This window comes from Lutra lutra, chromosome 13 (genome assembly GCF_902655055.1).
Source record: "Lutra lutra chromosome 13, mLutLut1.2, whole genome shotgun sequence".
NCBI lineage: Eukaryota > Metazoa > Chordata > Mammalia > Carnivora > Mustelidae > Lutra > Lutra lutra.
The window spans coordinates 61261024-61282273 of record NC_062290.1 but is presented as its reverse complement, the minus strand read 5'-3'; the positions used below and the strand labels follow the sequence as shown (position 1 = coordinate 61282273).

The window sequence follows — 21250 nt, the reverse complement described above, 5'->3', positions numbered from 1 at the left end:
CAGCCACTCTTCACTCTTCCCTTTATTCCTGCAATCCTAGGAGACCCTAGCATGAATGAACCGGAAATACCTCCAGCCCAAGAAACCAAGCCCGGTTGGATCCCTCCTTGACCCCACACCGTTTCCCTCTCTGGACTCTTCCTTTGAACAGTGCCTGCAGCACCCCGACCCTGCCCTAATCCTTCAGTCCCATTCTATATCCGCTACTGGAACAATTTTTAAATGCCAAAAGTAAACATTCTTTGTCTCTCAGAGGGCTTTTCCTAAAATGCAGTGCAAACCTCTCTTCTCAGCTCAGAAGCTGGTCCTGGCTTCCCACTCAGCACGGTTCGCAAAGTGACTCAAACCGTCTTCAGTGGCTCCCACCACACCTACCAGTCCCTGCACTTTGCTCTCAAACTGGGTACCTTTCCTCTCTCCCAGCCACTGCTCTTGTGTCTCTTCACCTTTGAATGAGCTCATGGCCATCCCCCCAGAAAAGTCCTGAGAACTAGTCTCACTGCTCCTTCCACCTGCTCCTACCCTGCACTCCCATTCCCCAGCTCCCACAACGCAGAGGACATCCATTTGCCAGATGATTATGTGTCTCCCCTATTCCAAACCCTAGTGGTGTCTCCCATTGTACTTGAATATAAATTCAAACCTTCCCAAGGCCTTCCTGGCCTGGCTCCTGGCTGCCCCACCAACCTCAGCTGTCACTCTGCCTCTGGCTTGCTGTGTTCCAGTTACACCTGTCTTCTTGAATTGCTTCAAATATACCAAAGACCTTTGCAGATACTTTTGCCTTTCCTCTCACTTTTTCCATGACTGGCTCCTTCTTATCCTTAAGGCTTCAGCTTAAACCTTTGCTCTTCAGAGAGGCCTTTACTGATCACCCAGGTAAGATTATCTCATCCCATCCCCATCTTGGCACTCTCCATTTCTTTCTATCACCTATCAGTCAGTAATCTTTTTTCTGTGTCTTTCCTACTAATTTTAAGTTCCTGAGGAAACATCTGTCATGTTGATGATTTGACTCCCAGTGTCATTGCACAGTAAAGATTTGTTAACAGAATCAGCAAACGAGTGATTTTTTTTCTCCTTTCTTAACACATCCAAAACTTACCTTCCTATCTACCAAATCCGGGACAGGATGCTCAGTAGCTACTCAATAAATACTTCTTGACATAGTTCTAATTAATGCTGCCTCCTATAGCATTAGGATCCTTCCATGATCACTACTCTGTCCCCCACTCCAAAATAAGTTCTCTCCTTTGAGTTCTCAGACCACCTTATCTGTCCTCTTTGGCCACCCTGAGCAGATAATGCCTTATACTGTAGGTCTATCTCTACATGTCATCTTATCTCTTAGACCCGGAGCTCTTGAAGACAGGATTCTTACCCAATTATCTACACCCACAATCCTGCATCAGGCATCACCTGTGATGGGCATAACAAATGCTGTATAAAGAAAGGAATCAGTGAATGTGATGGTGAGTAGGAAAAGGATGGCGAAGTGTAAATGTCTGCTAATTTCTTAGTCATGAATCAATGGACTCTTGCATTGCATCTCATTCTGCCCATTGCATGTAGGAGGCTGTGTATCTCAAAGAAAGTGCTGAACAGGACCACCCCCCACACCACCCCTCCTTGTACCTTCTCAACAATGAGGGATTTCCTGGAACTTCTGGAACTTAGTACTCCTTATAGGAACTGCAGAGTAAACTGCTAACTCCATACAGTAGCAACGTAAGAAAGTTAATGGATTTGAAGGGGGAGGGAGCAAGGAAAAACAGAAATAAACATTTGAGTGCCTGTGCCAGAGGCTTCACAGTCTTCTTCCTGCCTTCGTGATTATTTTTCACAATAATGCTGAATGTGTATCACATAGCAATCTCTAGTTTAGGGTGTTGTCCCATTGATAACAAAATGTATTCAAGATATCTAAGGTATGGCACACTGGAAGCCCTCACTAAATGAGGCTAATAATAATTCCTTTTGTCAGTTGGGGAAACTGAGGCCCAGAGCTGTGCCTATAAGAGCACTGCCAGGATTCAATACCTGGTTGAGTTGAAGTCCTGAGCTCCTTCCTTTAACTTGCGAACCTATAGATTATGCAGCTCTTCACAGAGCTTTCTGCTGGTAAGAGTGCTCAAGTCCTGTTTAACATCACATAATGTTTATTATTTCAGTGTCCTACGGTTCCTACTTTTCATGGCCACAAAAGCACTTCAAATCTATGTTTGAGAGCCTTATTTAAATGTTATTCAAACTGGTTAACTGATTAGTTAACAAGTAACTGGTAACAAGGAGGAAGAGAATATCTTCTCTTCTCCCCAAAATTGCTTTCCTCTGATTGCCAAGATCTTAGGTACCTAACACTCTCATTCTGCCCCCTGATGCTTCTGGGTAAAGGAGAGTAATGGGGGGGCATGCAGACCCACAACTGATCAGGAGTACCAGAGGGACAAAAGGACCCCTTGAATGGGCTCTAGTAGCCACAGGTGAACATCTAAGCCAGCTTTGGCCTGGACAGAGAAGCCAAAGGAAAAAGACATCCCATGGGTATCTTGAAATCAGTTTTCCTGGAATCTGAAAATGAATTGTAGGAAGTGGTTTCACCCTAGGAGAGGCATCCATGGAGTCTGGGGGTTATTACTGACTTTTACCGAGTATTCGCTAGATTGCTAGATTTCTACGCTGCAAAGCAGGAGTTCTTAATACGTAAAGAGAAAACCAAAGCACAGCGGGGTTAAGTAGCTTGTCCAATGTCCCACTAAGATTAAGTGGGATTAACTGGCTCAACTGGGATCAGTGAGAAAGGTACTAACTATATTCCTTTTGCTTGAATATTATTCTTAAAAAAAGGCAAATCTGACTCAGGGTTTTCATGTTTGCCGTTTTAGATGTTTACAACAGAAAAAGGGTGCGGTATTCAAGTGTGCAGTCAATTTCTGAGGAAGCCCAGAGCACACACTGGTGGATTGGGGTCACCAGGCAACTAAGGGACTTACTGCCACCTAGTGGCAACCTGTGCCTGTCCTAGCGAGGCAGCCAAGAATACCGGGCCTGCGGGGGCGCAGGTCTGTGCTACAAACCAAACCTTATGAAGGTAGAATCCATCAAATACATGTATTCACTCCTATTTGTGAAGGTTATTGTCAAATCAATGGGATCTGAGCAGTCAAGACCATTTTTCAGTGACTTCCCCCCCAACCTTCCTCCCTCATCCCTATCATCTTAGGAGAATTTGTGAGTTCCTCTTGCTACTATGCCCCCAGGGTCAACTCCTAGTAGGGTACAATTTCCTGAGGCCAGTCTCCTTATCTGTAGTCCCCCTGAGGGTCTGTCAGCATCCTGACCAGAGGCAGGGACTTGTCTTATTCATCTTTATATCCTAAGTGCCTACACATGGCCTGACCCAGAGGAGGTCTCCAATGAATGTTTGTTGAATGAATACAAGTGAATGATTTGACCCAAACATGTCATCACTCTGCATGATCCAGGCCAGGAATGAAGCAGCAGTTTATTCAAATACTCTAGTAAACATTTTGGAGGGCTGGGCAGAGGAATGGAGGGGCTTCTCAGGAAAGTGTCCAGGGTAGGGCGGGTGCCCGGGCCAGCAGCCCACTCATAGGGCAGCGGAAGCCCGGAATTTCTGGGTCAAACAGAACACGGCAGCCGTGAGGGCCGTGCACTGACGGGCCAAGAGTTTCACACTCAGGTCGTGGTAGCCTCTCTCGCAGGTCAGCTTAGCCGCCTCCACGAACTGATGGTACGTGTACACCACATCCCTCAGGTTCCCTGCTGCCTCTCGGTGGCGGCTGGAGCAGCGGCCGCAGTCTGTGAACTGGAAGCACAGGCTGGCCAGCTGGACCAAGTGCTGGAAGGTGTCCCGCACAGCGCCCTGCATCTCTTCGGGGGACTGGTCCATTCGGATCACATGTTGACAGCTCGACAGGAGCTTCTGGGAACCCATGCAGAGGCGGCTCCGGCTTTCTAAAAAGTGCCAGCTGCACTTCTCGGGGGGATGTCTGTTCCCATTCCCCCAGGAAGCTTCTAGAATATCTTGTAATTCCAGTAAGCTCTCTGTGAGTTGCATGAAGCCCTCTGGGCTGCTGGCAGGGACAGCTTTCAGCTGTCTCAGAGCCCTGGAGCAGTACTCTGGCCAGATGTGGCTCCTCCTCGACAGGGGCTCAGCGCTGCAGCTGTGGGCCCTGGCAGGCCTCCAGGGCAAGGCCAGCCGGCTGCCTGCAGAGGGTGGTGAGGTGAGGGGGGTTTTGGGGTGCACTTCCAAGTCCCTGTCTTCTTCCTCTGCATCTGGCTGCAGGCCCCGGAAGCACGTAGCATACGAGAACTGGCAGCTGCACTGCTCCATCCCAATCCTGGGGGTCACTGTTTCATTCGCACCCACAAACCCCAAAGACGTGGCCATCCTGAGGTGGGCAGGAACTTTAGGATGGCTTTCTGGGGCAAAACACAGGAAAGACTTCTCAGCAGGAAGGCTGACGCTAGGGATTTTGCTTTTGTTTTCTGACAGGGAACAATGGTTTGAACCTTCTAAGTGGGGCTCCTTTTGGGGACATGCTAGTGCCTTTGGCAGAGAAGGGCCTGGATTAAAAGAGATCTGCTGCACAGGGTCCCTAAGGGTTGTATCTTCCCCTATCACATGGTTAAGTGGCTTGGTCTTGACCCCCTCCAGAGGGAAGACTGATGGAATGGTCTGGTCCCCAAGCAAGAAGTCAGGGTCTAAATCCAGCTCTTCCAATAGCTTTTGGTCTTGAGCCTGGCAGGCTTGGCTTAGGGTTTCTCTGCTTTGTCCTTTGGGATCCATGGGGGAATGTGGCAGGATCTGCTCAGTTTCTGTTATAAGAGACTTCAAGGAGAGGGATGCTACTATTCTACCAGCTGGGGCACTGACACCAGTAGTCTGTGGCACAGCATTCGACAGGTCACCCTTGGCGTCACCTGAATCTTGCCCAGACCCATCACGAAATAAGCTGGTGCCATTTTTGTTTGTAACTTCTCTGTCATGTCCCAGGGGTAGCTGTCCTGGTTGTTCCTCCTCCATAGGGAAAGAAGCCGTCTTCTCTCCTGAATTTATTTTACATTCACTTCCAGGCGTGACTGGAGGAGACAACGGAGGCTCTGTGCATTTGGGGGCAGTTTCTTGCATAGAATTTGTAAACAGAGAACCTAGTCCTGTTTCCAACTGGACTCCCCCCAGCTCTAGAGTGTCTGCTGGAGAGGCATCACGTGGTCCTGGGCTAATGGGCAGGCAGCCTCTATCTGGGTTTGGGTCAGCACTGGAGAGGGAGGAGGTGCCGTCCCCAAGCTCCAAGGTGAGTTCTTTGGGGGCATTCCCATCCGACTGTTGAAATGAAGACAAGGTTTGGGAAGGCTCTGCCTGAGCATTATCTGCACCAGATGAGCCTGGGTTAGAGCAGGGAGGGGTATTTGCTGGGGAACTGGCAACAGTGGCAGTCGGGGGGGCATCCCCAGAACTCTCTTTATGGTTGGGGTCAATCCGGAGGCGGATGGCAGAAATAGAAGATACTCGGGAGTCAATGACTGACTTGGTTTCCATGGTCTCGGGCTCCATCTCCATGACCCTGGAGGCTGGGTTTTTGCTCTTGGTCTTCCTCAAGGGGCCCAGCAGCCCCAGAGCCTTTGTCTCTAGGAGGCCGGGCTCACCGTGCATGTCCTGCAGAGAGGACACAGTTGGGGATGGTGCACTGAGGGCCAGATAGGGCTCCCTGTTGTAGTAGCACACGTCGTCCACACTCTCCAGGGAGGCTGAGGGCACCAGGGGAAATGAGACCTGACAGGTGTAGTCCGTCTGCAGGAAAGACCTTCTTTTCCTCAGTGTCTTGGCATACTTCTTCACCCCTCCCCTTCTGCTTGGTTCTCTTCCATTTGGCCCAGGATTCAGGCTGTCTTCAGGGACATAAGTGCTAAATTTATTCTTTAAGCTTGTGGCACTGGGTTCTGCAGCAGGAACAGCTCTGGGCCCTAAGAATCAAGAAAGGAAAGAATACATGAAACAAAGAAAAACAGAGACTTAGAGAACTTGGGCTCAGGACTCAGGGTTGCCTGGGTTCAAATCCTGGCTGGGCTAGGTAACCTTAGGCATGCTAAATCTTGACCTCCTCAGTGTACTCATCTAATAAATGGGGATAATAATCGTGGGAGACATTTTTTGATTCTTGGTTGCCCACGACCCATTTTATTGTCTTTTGGTCACAGTAGTAAATGAAATAAAAATCAGTACCAAAATGAAAATGAGGTGAATAAAATCTCCCCAGTGGTTAGTCTGTTGGAACCCTTCATGACAGCTCCCTATCCACAATCAGCCAAGTAGCCAGATTTAGAACCTAGAAAGTCAGCCACAAATTTCCTAGATTCTTGCACTTGAACACATAGATTTAAAATAATAATAATAAGGGGCACCTGTGTGGCACAGTCGGTGAAGTGTCCGACTCGTGGTTTTGGCTCAGGTTGTGATCTTGAGATCATGAGATTGAGCCCCACATCAGGCTCTCTCTCTCTCTCTCTCTCTCTCTGCAGAATAAGTCAATAAATCTTTAAAAAATAAAATACTACTACTACTACTAATAATAATAATAATAATAAACAGAGCCCATCCTTTGCAGCCGCAGTCTCCTGATAACAATGAGGAATCCTGGAGCGCCTGGGTGGCTCAGTGGGTTAAAGCCTCTGCCTTCAGCTCGGGTCATGATCCCAGGGTCCTGGGATGGAGCCCCACATCGGGCTCTCTGCTCTGCGGGGAGCCTGCTTCCTCCTCTCTCTCTGCCTGCCTCTCTGCCTACTTGTGATCTCTGTCTGTCCAATAAATAAATAAAATCTTAAAAAAAAAACAATGAGGAATCCTGTCACACAGTCTCTGGGCGTGGTAACTGCCAGCTCTTCACCTTTGCTAGCAATTCTTTAAGCTATCTGACATCTTTCTAACACTCTTTCTTTGTGCTTACACCGACCCAAGTCAGTCAGTGCCTGTGGTAATGGGCAGCACTGCACTCCCACACAGGTTCAGTGAAACGGTACATATCAAGCTCCCAGAACAAGGTCTGTGTTTAACAGCAGGTCAGTGACACGAGCTACCACCACCCTTGGTCTCATGGCCACTATGTGTGAGGATTCTGAAGGAGCTTTCCCTTCACAAAGAGTGTCACAGTTCCAGCCACCCGGGTGGCTCAGTCAGTTAGGCGTCTGACTCTTGGTTTCAGCTTGGGCCGTGATCTCAGGGTTGTGGGATCGAGCCCTGTGTTGGGCTCCGCACTCAGCACAGAGTCATCTTGTCCATCTCCCTCTGCTCTTCCCCCCACTTACAGGCTCTTTCTCTCTCTCTCAAATTAATAAAATCTTTTTAAAAAAAATCACAACTTCACAGGTGTGAGGGGTTTTGTGAATACCAGGATGGACCTTTCTGAATTGAAAAGCTCTTTGTGAAGAAGTCCAGGGAATCGGCCAGAGGGAATCAGGATCATATCCCAGCCTTTGAGAATCTGAGGGCTCTTAGACCAGTAGTTTCCAATCTGGCTGCACCTCATTAAAAACCTTATCAAGGGGTGCCTGGGTGGCTCAGTGGGTTAAGTCTCTGCCTTCGGCGCAGGTCATGATCTCAGGGTCCTGGGATCGAGCCCCACATCGGGCTCTCTGCTCAGTGAGGAGCCTGCTTCCCCCCGCCCCCCCCCCCCCCCCGCCCACCGTCTGCTGCTCTGCCTACTTGTGATATCTCTTTCTCTGTCAAATAGATAAATAAAATCTTTAAAAAAAAACTTATCAACTCCTAGGCTGCTCCTTGCACCTCCTCAGTTAGAATATTGGGGGCTACCACCAGAAAGGTGTAGTATTTAACCTGGTCCCTTGGGTTATTTTGATGCCCACCCATGTTTTAGAACTGCTACCCTAGAGCCACTCACCAAGGGTGTTTCTGAGGCTGAAAAAGGGAGAGGCTCCCATGGTGAGTCAGAGGCCAGACCAAAACTTAGGCTCAAAGGTTCCAATTCTGGGCCCTCTCCCCAGCTGCTCACTGACTGCTTGTGAGAAAGGGGAGTGTCCAGTATGGACATTATGTCTAGCTGGATTCCTATAAGGAAGATCTTGACTGATGGTCTCTGTTGTGCCCCTATCTTGACCCCTGCACAATGGCCAGCCCAGCAAGGCAAAGCTGAGGGCATGGATGGCAGTTGGCTGGGTTCTTTGGAGAACAGTGGAAACCTGCTCATCAGTGTCTCCTTCTCTAGGGGTCTGGTCAATTAATGAACTCAGGGTAGATGGCGGAGTGTTCATTGATTCATTGAGCAAAACTGCTGGATACTATGTGTTGGGCACACAGGGCTGAATGTGAAACATACAGTTTCTATACTCTAAGGAATTGTTTTTTTAGCAAGGAAGAGAAACATCAACACAAAAATCACACAAATAAATAGACAATTATAGACAGTGCTAAGGGCTAGGCAGGAAGTCCCCAGGAGGCTATGAAAACATAGTCCTACAAGGGGAGATGGAGAGGAGAAGGGAGTTGAGGGAAATTGGAAGGGGAGGTGAACCATGAGAGACTATGGACTCTGAAAAACGATCTGAGAATTTTGAAGGGGTGGGGGGTGGGAGGTTGGGGGCACCAGGTGGTGGGTATTGTAGAGGGCACGGATTGCATGGAGCACTGGGTGTGGTGCAAAAATAATGAATACTGTTATGCTGAAAAAATAAAAAATTAATTAAAAAAAAAAAAAAAAAAAGAAAACATAGTCCTAGTCTTGGCAGTCTCGGTCATGTTTCAGAGGAAGTGAATTTCCAGGTGGGGTCTGATAGAGGAGTGGGCATTAGCAGCCAAAGATCTGGGTGAGGTGTGTTTTAGGCGGAAAGGACAACATGGCAAAGGCCAGAAGTAGGAAAGAGCATGGCACTCTTCAAGAACAGCAAGGAGGTCTGTGTGGTAGGTGTGCTGAAAGAGGGCTCAGGAGGAAGGAGAGAGAGAGAGAGAAAGAGGCCATGTCACAGAGGACCTCGAGGGGCCTCATGGGAGCTACTCAGGATGGCCTCTCTCCCACCAACAATAGGAAACCTCTGGAGGGGAGGGAACAACAGGAAAGGACTTCTCCAGCTCCTGCTGGGTCATCATCAATGTCTGTGTATTATTTTCCAATTTTTTTCCTTCAGCATGTAGAGAGAGAGAGAGAGAGTGTGTGTGTGTGTGTGTGTCCTTCGAGGATCTCAAGTCAACTTGGGAAGTCATTCTATGTGGAAAGACACCCCACACTCTTTGTGGAGGAAAGGATAAGGAACCAGAAAGAAACAGGACCAACAGATCCCCTGCCTTTTCTTATGTCTGAGTCTCTTAAGGGGCCTCCAGTGGCCTATCAGGTTCTTCTTGCTTCAAAGCCTCATTTAATGTAGCATCAGTCTCAATGACAGCCACTTCCCTCTGCTGAGCGCTCTGTCAGACCTTTTTCTGTGTAAATTCTGTCCATCTCACAAGGCCCAGTCCATTTACCACCTCTTCTGGGAAGCCCTCCTTGATTCCCATTGTTGATTAGTGCCTCCCATCTCTGCTCACCTACACTTCTCTGAACCTCCCTTGCAGCACTGACTTGAAGTTATGACACTTATAATTTGCCCCCCGCCCCCCAAACAGCCTTGGGCCTTCTCAAACAAGGACAAGGACCCTGCTTTACTCGTGTTTTCCCTTCCAGCTTGGTCCCCACTCCCGCTGGGCGTTCAGGAGCTGCCTGCCCAGTCTGGAGACCTGCTTGGGAGGGCTCACCTGTGAGGGCGTCTGGGGGTGTGAGCTTGTCAGCAGCATCATAGTATTCCTCATCCGAGCTGCCATCCTCCAAGGCCAGCGGCAGGTGTGGGGCCAGGGCTTCCAGAGCCGAGCAGGGCTGGGCCTCAGTCCAGCCCTGCTGAGCCCAGGCTGGCAGACCCCCACCCTGGCGGGAAGCTGTGCTCTCTGAGCTGTCGCTGAGGTGGCTGGCCAGGGAGACACTGGAGCACAGGCTGTAGTAGTCGGGCCGGCTGCCCTCATAGAGCCTAGGGTCTAGCCTGACTGCACTCAGTTCTGGTCCCCAGCTGAAAGTGTCAGGAGCGGGACTCTCAGGAAACTCTGTCTTTGGGCACAGAGGACTGACTCTCTGGGCCAGGTCTAGGAGACAGAGGAAGCCCCTGGTTTCAATCCTGCTTCTCTCGTCTTGGCTGTTGGAACCAGGAGTCTCTGGCAAGCCCGGTGCACTAGAGCGGAAGAAGCCAGACCTGCTGGAAGAGCAAGTGTCCAGGTCATCCTCCTCCAGGGCCTCCATGGACTCACTGGAACCACTGGTCCTGCAGCCTCGGCTCTCCGTGTTGGCCGAGTCGGATGCCTCGGACTCGGCGCTGTCTGTCATGCTGGCCCCGGAGATGCTCGGGTCCCTCCTGGCCACCTCAGGTGTGGGACTGTCCCCAGGAGGTGGCTCCTCTTTGACACGTGGTCTGCCGGGGTCCAGCTTCGGCAGGTGTCCGCCGCAGAGGGGCTCGGGCAAGCAGTCCACTTCAGAGGACTCCTCAGAGTCGCTGCATGCCCTGGACTCATAGCCTGGAACGCAAGGGACCCCGGGGGTTATGCGACAGCATTCAAGGACTGGCGGAGGCATATGTCCTCCCGCACCTCATTCTGCCTGCCCTCCCATTCGCCAGAGCGGCCAGCCCCGATCACACTGTACCGGTTGACTCAGGACCCACGGGATTCCCGGAGCCCGTGTTCTTCCCACATATCGACCTGAACTGCATAATGGAGACAGGACTGCCTCCGAGGACAGCTGTGTGTTCATGGAAACCTGGAGGTTATGTGGCTGGATTTCACTCTGCTAGGGACAGTGTCACCCAGGTCTGCTAGGCCCCTACCCAGCTCTGTCCTATCCCCAGATACGGAATCATATTTTTTAAAAAAATCAAACATATCCTCAGCCCTAACCCTGATGTACTAAGTCAACTATCTAGGGAATGTGGGCTGAGAATCTGTATTCTTAGCAACTTTATGTGGGATTCTGAGGCCACTAGGTTGGCACCATTTTGAAGCCTGGCCTTGGGGACCCACTGGTGCTACAGGGCTTTTAGGACAGTCAAAACACATTTAGCTGCTGGTCCTCAGGAAGGATTCATAGCAGGAATGTTGAAGGCACTGAACCAGGTCTCCAGTTTCCCTTCTGCCATAGCCTGCAGTGTGATATTTCTAAAAACATCTCTCTGATCACATCATACTCTACTTAAACCCCCTGATGGCTTCCTCTGCCTATAGGGAAGAGCCTAAGCTCTCCAATGGGAGTCAAGGCCTCTCCTAGTGTGGCCCCACCCTTCTTGGTCATCCCCTCATGGTGTAATCCCTAACCCCTTCTTAGCAGCCTAGTCACCCCCTCACGGTGCAGCCCCAGCCCTCCTCAGCAGCCTGGTCACCCCCTCACGGTGCGGCCCCAGCTCTCCTCAGCAGCCTGGTCACCCCCTGTAGGCTTCACATGCTCCACCTACCAGGAGAGCTTCTCATAGATCATGACCTTGCCCTTGGTGTCATGCCCCCATGTTGTCTCCTCTGCTTCAAATGATCTTTCTCCTTTGCCAGTTAACTCCATCAGTCTTTCAAGATCTACTTCAAACATCCCCCCCCCCCCCACGGAGTGCCTTCCCTCCCACTGCCACCTGCCCCAGCAGGAGCAGTCCCTCCCACCACCAGACCTTCCCAACTGTTCCCACTCTGCATTGTTTGATTAGACTCTAAGATACCATCCCCTGTTCACAAACCATTTTAAAACCAAAACAAATACCCCAAACTTGTCACTTCCTCATTATTTTATTTTATCTTACTATCATCTAATCTCTTAAGATTTTTTATGCCTATTTGATCCAAATGGAGGAAATGCTATATAATGTTGTACGACTGGGCATCTCTTCCCATCTTCACATTCAGTGACATCACTCTGGTAGCCTGAAATTAGCCGTAGTGGGAGTGTTTCAACATTTATCAGCAAACCAGTGGGAAAATGCTGCACCAACACTGCTGAAGCAAAGCCTGCGAGAAACTGGGAGCTGGCCTGCAAGACTGTTCATTTCATCTGGACTCCACTACTTCATTCCTTATATATGATTTTGATTTCCTTCTATCTCCGATACCCCCTTCTTCTAAAAATGCAAAGTTGAGAATTTCTATTATAATTCAAGAGAATGCAACAGAGCACCTAGATGTGGAATAAAAAGCTAGGTCATCTGTACTTGCTGAATAAATGAATGATATCTTTTTTTCCCTAAAATAGAGACAAAATACAGTGGATCTTAGAGAGGTTTGTAGGAGATACCACAGGGAATCAGAGATATTCAACAGCCTTTTGTGGCTTTAGGGGACTCTCAGCTACAAAGAAAGCCTCTCTGTTTAGGATTTTAGAAAGATCATCTGTTTACCAGGAAATAAACGGGAAAAAAGGCTTTCATCCACCTGGGTGGAAGTCTCAGCTCAACTCAATTCGCTCCCTCCCTTTAGGCTGCGAAAAGGGCCTGTCCTTACAAGCAAGCCTCAGCACCTCACCTTCTTCAGCAGATACGCGGTGCACCTGTTGCTTGTTTCCCGGCCAGAGGAAAATGGGGGTGTCTGGGTCGACAAACAGCCTGTAGTACCCAGCAATCAGGCAGGCCAGGTCTTTTGCACTGTTGGATTCCAGTAGCAATGTCAGAACCTTTGAAGGCAATGAGAGCTCTTATGTAAAGGGCGAAGGGACAGTCCAAAGACTGACAACAAGGCCACATGGGGCCAATGAGAGAGTCCAAGTCAGTCCAGCCATGGCCCACAGGCAGGCCTCCTGGGGTCTCCTATTCTCACTGGCAAGACTCGAAATAAGCACACATGCACACATGCACACATACACACAACCACACGTGCACATACTCACACACTCACAGACACACAGTGGATTCCTCCCTTTGAATCTCTACAATGTCTCCTGCCTCTTCGCCCCCTAGTCCAGCCTCCCCGGCCCAATCGCCCACCCCATCCTGTTCATTCATGCAGTCAAGTCCCTTCAAGACCTGACCTGGAAAAAGAAAGGGAAAACAAATGGAGAAGGAAGAAGAGGGTGATTAAAAAAATAATAACACAATAACAAATCCTTGAGGGCGTCAGAATTAAAGCAAAGGAGGGACAATGTAGGACCTGGCAGAGAGGCTAGGGAATTACTCCACATCATTTACCCATTTTCATTGCTGCCACTCAAAACTCTCGGGCAGCCATTCTGATCCCATGCATGTGATAAAATCATCTGGTGTGCCCATCTAAGTTTCTAAGCCCATCAGGAAAGTGTATGTTTCAAGCTCAGTTTACACCAAACCAAACCAAACCAAAAACCAAAAAAAAACCTTTCAGGACCTTCCCAGGAAAATGCACCCTGTTCATTACTTTCCTTTTGATGATATAGGATGGATGATTCATCCTCTTCAGCAAATGCTGGATATTAGATTTTGTTAATATCCATATTCTCATAAACAACCCTAGGATAATTGAGCCCCAAATTCCAGAAGTTGGATTCAAACTCTCTTCCCCACGCGTTACCTTGACATCCTGAAGATAGACTTTGACCATGCTCACTTTCTCGGACTCTTCTGTCAGCTCTACACGGCTGATGTTTGCAAACTCTGCCAACGTGGACATGATGTTGAGTTTGCTACTGATAATTTGGCTAATCCCGTATTTGGCTCCAACTAGAAGGGCAATGTACGATTCTCTGTCCTGTAACTGCATCCAGGTGGAAGAGGAATTAGTTTGCATTTGCGAGTGAGTGAAAATACATTGCACATGCATGACATGATACCTCTCTCTGCAAAACTCCATGATTCTGATTTCGGATCCTCCCTCACCACCTCTTCCCTAGACTACCAAACTAAGCAACGGCCCAATCTGGGCCCCATCTAGAGTTAAATTAAGTGTAAGTGTATCTCCTATGAGATGCTTCACAGCAGAAAGCCCAACCATGGGACTGTTACCTATTTCATAAACATAACCTGTGCTTTCACACCTATGTGCCCACGTTCATGCTGTGCCCTACTCAAATCCTGACTCCTCTTTATAATCTTCTATCAAGGGCCTGGGTGGTTCAGTCGTCTGCCTTCAGCTCAGGTCATGATCCCCGGGTCCTTGGATCACGTCCCACTTGGGGTTCCCTGCTTGGTGGGGAGTCTGCTTCTCCCTCTCCCCCACTCCTTCTTGTTCGCTCTCTCTCTCTCTCTCAAATATATAAGAAATATTAAAACAAAAACAAAAACAAAAACTACTCCATCAAATGGATGCTACTCCATCAAAATCTACTGCCTCTGAGAAACATCCACTTGATCTGTCTCCTCAAGCCAGAATAGCCCCTTTCCTCTGTGTTGTTCCCACACCACAGCCTCTGTACTGGTCTTACAGCACTGAGCTGCCACTTCTCACTGTAATTATTCGTATCTGAATGTCACGTTCATGTTAAGTTCCCTGAAAACAGAGTCGGTATTTATCTATGCTGGTAGCCCCTGGTGCCCAGCAAGCACCCTGAGCCAGTTCAATGTGGCTGATATCTCCCACTACCGTTCTCACCCTCGATAGGAAAAGTCAAGGGGGCTGGGGACAGGAACTTGACAGCTGGAAGAGGACAGGATTAGCCCATGGGAGAAATGGAAGTTTTTCTTGTACCTTCAAGCCTTGCTTTCTGTGATCTAGTCTCTTATCCACCTTTTCATCACCTACTTGTACAAAGACTTGACTATTTTTCCCTTCCCCTATCTGATGCTCTTCCTTTCTCTCCAAACATTGATTCCCCTTTTTCTGTCTACAGTGGTAGGTCAGCAATCAGATTAAACTGACCCACCACTGTAAATGACAGAGAAGCACACCAAATACACCCTGAAACAAGTTTTGTTAACACATTAAAAAACCCTTCAATGGGCAACTTGTCTGGTTTTATGCTGGAGGGTTCTGGGGCAGTCTGGATCATGCCATGGGGGAGAGTCCCAGTAAGCCACAGCCCGCCAGTCACTGACTACTGGAAAGCACAGAACTCTAGGCCTGGGCTCCAGAAAGCAAGCTGGGGGAGGCAGGAGCACCGAGGGGAGGACTCTTTCGCTTCTTTTTTTCCTTCTCAGACCCACCCTCCATTCTTCCCCTCTGAACAATCAGGACCCTAGCCCACCAGTCCATCTAACATTCTCGTCTTTCTTTCACAATTTCCCATTCTTCCTCTCCACCTTCACATACCCAAAGCTCCAGAGTAAACTGCATACATTTCCCTTCTCTCAGAATGCCTTTCCACCAGACTGGAATCGGGCCAAATCCAACCTTCCTGCTTTTCCCTAATCCCTTCTCCCCACCATACTCAACCTGAAGCTGGCAGGGTTGTCCTTTGTCTTCAAACTCCACAGCACCTGTCCTGTGCCTTTCTCCTGGCCTCGCTTGGCCTTTGTTTCATTGTTTGAGGGTGGAAATCATGTCCTATTGAGTTCTGCTTCCCTCAGCATCTGTCACAGGGCTGGCACCAAGCACGATAAACACTCCCTGATGGCATAATATTTCGCTTCCCAAACTCTAGTACATAACACAGTGCTTAGGAGTTTTAGGCCAAAACACACACTGATCTTCAGAGGACCTCTATGGTCTCTCATGAGAGTAGGGGGTCCACATTTCTAGAATACATACCATTAGAGTAGCATTAAAGATTTTTCCACCATATGTCTTGAGTTCCCCAAGGATCTGTAGATAATTTAAACGTAGCTGGGCAGCAGAAATAAGTTGCTTAAATAGGGGGAAAAAGACTTAAGTTAGAGTTATTCGCTTGCCTAAAATCCACACAAACTGAAAATGCATTCCCTGAGGTTTCACAAAAGACAGCTGGGAGTGGGGGCAGAGTTGGTGTCAACAGAGGCCACGATATTACCTTCTGTCGGGGTTCCAGCAAATTCTGGTTCCTCTTCATGTGGAAACTAATGGCTTTCTTGATGTCCTTGCCTTTCATGTTTCGGAGTAGAGTTGGAGATATAAAGTTCTCTATTCCCCAGTCCTTCCTGCCATGAGATATTGGAAACACCATTTTTACAGTATACTTGGCTTTAAGGAAAAGCATAATTACATTTGATTCAGGAACTGAATGTTCCCAGAATACTGCAATCATGAGATTTCTCAACAGAAGATATAGACTATGAATATACATATGTGTATAAATATACATAAAATTTATAAATGTCATATATTTGTATTTATATATATTTAATACACATACTCTCTCTCCACAAAAACCACAGCTATTCAGGAATTAAACCCCACCTATCTTTCTGGGAGCTGATTACTTTTGGTGTGGTATGATATTTTTTTTAAAAGATTTTATTTATTTATTTAAGAGAGAGAAAGAAAGCAAGAGCAAGTGAGTGAGCACAACAGGAGGGGCAGAGGGTGAGGGAGAAACAGGCTCCCTGGCTGAGCAAGGAGCCTGATGCGGGACTCGATCCCAGGACCCCGGGATCATGAGCTGAGCTGAAGGCAGACGCTTATCCAACTAAGCCACCCAGGTGCCCCAGTGTGGTAGGATATTCTGTTAGAACAGATCTCAGTCTTTTTTTCCCTACAATATGTGTGAGAAATAATGATCACACATGTACACATAATGTACTCTCACGGGGCAACACAGAGCACCTGTGAATCCCTGAGGTCATGCTTCAGAATGGCACCAGGCTAACAGCCTCAAAATCCTCAACAAACTGGTTAAAAGTATAGATTCTCAGGTCCCACTCCCTACAGATATGATCCAGTATTTCAGGAACAGGGCCAAGGATCCGTTTCATTTTTAAAATACAATTCCCCATTGATTTTGATGTCCAGACAGGACAGAACTGAGATTGGTTGAGTGGGTTAACAAACCTTTGTGATGATGCCCAGAGCAAAATGAAAATTTAGGCTAAGACTCAGGAGGTGCTGGAATCCCAGGACTTGAAACTTCCCTAATAGGAATATAACGCAACACAAGAGGCTCACACAAAATTAATTTCCAAAACATTTCCGCCCTCAGAAGAGCTTTACACTGACATTGTTGACTGATTTCCCAAGACATTCTCTCAGGAAGTGGGAATTTACAAAGGGATCCTGTGTCATTCCATCTGCCGTTACCTTCTGCCCCAGAGGGAGCAGCCAGATTCTGACACCGGGGGGAGCTGGGTTGGGTCGGAGACAGTGGGGAGTGAAATGGATGGAAAGGCAATGGACAGATGGGTAGGTAGGTGAGTATCAGCTTTCTGTGGAATCTGGCCATCCTGGCCAGGGGCCAGCCAAGTTATAAATGCAACACAGCTGCTGTTGATGGGACCTAGAAGTCCCCTGCCACTCACTCTATGTACTTCAAAGAGATCTTCTGTGGCTGAGCGCATGCGTAGATCCGCTCCTGGATGTGCAGGGCTGCGAGGCGGAGTGCAGAGCTACATTTCATTTCTACAGCAAAGCGCTCCTGGAGCACATCACTGCAGCTCTAGAAGAGATGTCATCAGAGGAATTGGGATACAACAACAGATGGTTTGTGTTCCTAGTTCTTTCCAGGGAAAGGCTTTGAGACCTGGCTGTGTGACCTTGGCTAACTTACTGAGACTCTGAACATCAGTGTCTTCTCATTGCTAAAGGAGGATACTCAAATCGACCTTCCGCAGTCTCTGTGAGTTTTAAATTAGGTAACATATGAAAACAGGCGCCAGGACACAGCAGTATAAGTATACAACTATAACGCAGTGATGCTATTTGCTGCCCCTGTATCTATAAGTTTTGGGCAAGGTAATTCACCTAGTGTAAGTTACCTCATCTGTAAAATGGTAATGCCTCCCAAATGATTCTTCTTCATCAGGATGAAAACGACATGATAAATCTCACCCAAGCAGGCAATGTAGGGAGAACACCAAGCTAGGGGTCAAGGAACCAATTTTTGGCTCCGCCACCAAACTCATGACCCAGGCAGATCATGTGACCTTCCCAAGACTCAGTTTCATCATTTCTAAAATAAGACTTTGAAGCACTAAGTCCCCTTGTAGCCATAAAAACCATAATTCTAAATAGTAGTAGAAAATGTATCCTCCACAATAAGGACTGAGCCTAAATTTCATTAATACATAGCAAGTCTCCTAACATAGCAACTTGGTGAGGGAAAGAGAAATTTGTGAGGGATGATCGGGCCTCTTCTCCTTCAGATAATCCCTACAAGGGAATTGCTTCATTGCCTTAAGCTCATGTTCAAAATAACCCAGTGTGCCAGCTTTGAGAACAAGGACTGTTATTTTAGGAAGGGCTGGTCCAGTCACCTGCAGATAGAGGTATTCAAAGGCCACAGGGTCTTCCTTCAAGAGGTCCAGGGGGTCCTTGGGAACAAAACACACCCTGAAGAGGCAGCGGTAGTCATGTGACTCCTCCCTTTCCACCACCTGCAAGGTAAGGGCCATACAGTTAATCTTCTAACCGCCTTTGTTCTCACAGCTACTCCACAAAGCAACTTAAAAAAAAAAAAAAATAATGAAAGTCCCCAGAGATTTCAATCTCAGTGCCTCCAAAGACAGCTGCAGAACTTTGCCGCCAACTTTCCCATGGGTATAAAATGTAAAAGGCTCAAAAGGGTAAAGTTTCCCATTGACCCCATCAAACCGCTCCCCTTTCCAAAAGAAATCTGCTTGCAGTTTCTTAGCTGCCCTTTCAGTCTCTGTATTTATAGGCTTCTACATGCATGTACCGTCTTCTTTTCCACAAATAATAGTCTAGTATTGGTATTATATTATGCACCTCACCTTTTTTTTTTCTACTTCAACTGTCTTGGGGATTTCATTTGACTTTCTTTTTTAATGCTAATGGAATAGAAGGGTTAAAAAGCCGGTTCCACAAATCACTGAATGTTTGAAAGACTGAGTGCTACAGACAGACTGTGCCCTGTCCATCCTTTAGGGTCCTGCTCAGGGGGTGAGTCTCCAAAAAGGGCTCAGACCCAGCAACAAATGGTTCCCTGACTTCTCAAAGATCATCAGAGTTAGAAGAGGAAGATGGGGAGCCACTGGTTTCATTACCTTCAGTAAGTCGCCTTCTCTTTCTAAGTCACTGTCTCCATATCTGCAAAATGGGAACCCCTATACCTCAGATGAAAATCAGTCCTGATTCTCACCCTGTCATCCCCAGGCTGAGTGAGGGCACGAGAAAGTGCGTCAACCCTGTGCATGTGCTGAGCCCTATCCCGGGTTCTGGCCCGGCCCAGATCTCGCACGAGGAACAGGTGTACCTGCTGGATGAGTTCCTCCTCGTGCAGCAGGTGCAGCCGTGAGATGTTGTACTGCTCCTCCAGGGCCAGGGCAAAGTACTCCATGCTGCGGATGGAGAGCTTCTCCTTCACGGTGAGGATGATGTCCTGCCAGGCACAGAGAGGCACAAGGGTCACCTGAGGGGCAGGCTGGCCCTCAAGCTCAGGCACAGAACAGGGAGGACCTCCTTGACCTCCTCTCTGCTCCTCAGTGCCACCACGGAGAAAAAAGCCTGTGCTGACAGGTCCACTGCCAACGCAGGCAGTTGAGCCTTCATAGGCAACATGTGGACTTCTCATTGCCCCTTGTGGCCCTCCACCCATGTCTCTCCTCTCCTCGGGGCTCCAGCACCACCCAAAAAGCCATCCTGTTTTGTGTTATTGGAAGGGTAAAGCAACCCCCTGGGGGCTTATGCCTCTCTTCAGGGTCCCTGGAAGAGACCATGAATCTTGCCTGTCCTGTGCTCTAGAGCCCGGCATTTGATGGCGTTCAGGAAATTTTCACTCAAATAAATAATCATCGCAGACTCACCAGAGATGTCCTGCCAGAAGCACAGCTCTTGTAAATGGCAAACTTTCAGGTGTGACCTGCTTCTCAAAACCCTCTCTTTCCACTTGTTCTATTACCCTCCATAACTCACCAATGACTATGTCCTGAAGAATCTGTCTGCTTCCGTAACTCAACATTATTGAATGCCTGCTTCGCACTGGCCTTGATGGAGACCCATCTCCTGACTCTGTCCCACTCGCCATGCTCCCATGTCTACTGTGGCGTGAGCTCACCTAATTCTCCACTTTGCAGGTGATATCCTAATGACCACTGCCACCCATCTGACTTCCACATTGCATCTAGGGCAGAGGTTAGAACACGACAGCCCACAGGTCAGATCCAGCCCACTACTTGCTTCTGTAATTAAAGTCATATGGGAACACAGCATGTCCATTTGCTACAGTGGCAGAGTTGAGTAACTGTGACAGAGACCTTATCACCTGTAAAACCTGAAATATTTACTATCGGACCCTTTACAGAAAAAGAGTGCTGACTCCTGATCTACAGGAAGTTGCTAAGCCTAGGACTGCCTATGTACTAATTGCGCTCCCTTGCTCAAGAATAGGGGACCCCCTTGGGGCGCCTGGGTGGCTCAGTGGGTTAAGCCTCTGCCTTCAGCTCGGGTCATGATCCCGGGGTCCTGGGATCGAGCCCCGCATCGGGCTCTCTGCTCAGCGGGGAGCCTGCTTCCTCCTCTCTCTCTGCCTGCTTCTCTGCCTACTTGTGATCTCCACCTGTCAAATAAATAAATAAAATCTTTAACAACAACAACAACAAAAAAGAATAGGGGACCCCCATGGTCTGCTAACCCAAACCCAAACTCCTCAGCTTAATACCCAAAGCTCTCTGATATCAGGTGCCAATTCACTTCTCCTATTTGATCTGCTCCTGCCTCTTCCAATGCACTGTGCTCACAAGCCCTCTACTCTTTTTCCCCCCTTTTTTTAAAGTTCAAATTCAATTAATTAACATATAATGCATTATTAGTTTCAGAGGTACAGATCTGTGACTCATCAGTCTTATATAATACCCAGTGCTCATTATATCACATGCCCTCCTTGATGTCCATCACCCAGTAACCCCATCCCTTCACCCCCCATCCCTTCCAGCAACCTTCAGTCTGTCTTCTATGATTAAGAGTCTCTTATGGTTTGTCTCTCTCTCTGATTTCGTCTTAATTTTTTCTTCTACTCCTCTATGATCCTCTGTTTTGTTTCTTGAATTCCACATAAAAGTGAGATTATGTGATAATTGTCTTTCTCTGATTGACTTATTTCACTTGGCATAATACCCTGTAGGTCCATCCACATCAATGTAAATGTTAAGTATTCATCCTTTTGATGGCTGAGTAGTATTCCATTGGGCGTGCGTACTTGTGTATTATAAATATATATAAGCATGTATGTAAAAACAT

General features: G+C 48.0%; 1 protein-coding gene across 1 annotated transcript in view; it reads right to left on the bottom strand.

The window, feature by feature from the left end:
• Positions 1-3493: 3493 nt before the first annotated feature.
• The window catches only part of FRMPD1 (FERM and PDZ domain containing 1), a 93298-nt gene continuing 75541 nt past the window's right edge, over positions 3494-21250 (bottom strand). Inside the window, exons 8-16 of the mRNA XM_047701175.1 lie at positions 19269-19394; positions 18310-18429; positions 17356-17492; positions 15915-16041; positions 15677-15772; positions 13565-13747; positions 12548-12695; positions 9767-10570; positions 3494-5991 (exon numbers count right to left, since the gene is read on the bottom strand). Of these exons, the coding sequence (XP_047557131.1) occupies positions 3611-5991; positions 9767-10570; positions 12548-12695; positions 13565-13747; positions 15677-15772; positions 15915-16041; positions 17356-17492; positions 18310-18429; positions 19269-19394 (4122 nt within the window). The 3' untranslated portion in view covers positions 3494-3610. The remainder of the gene's footprint in view (positions 5992-9766; positions 10571-12547; positions 12696-13564; positions 13748-15676; positions 15773-15914; positions 16042-17355; positions 17493-18309; positions 18430-19268; positions 19395-21250) is intronic.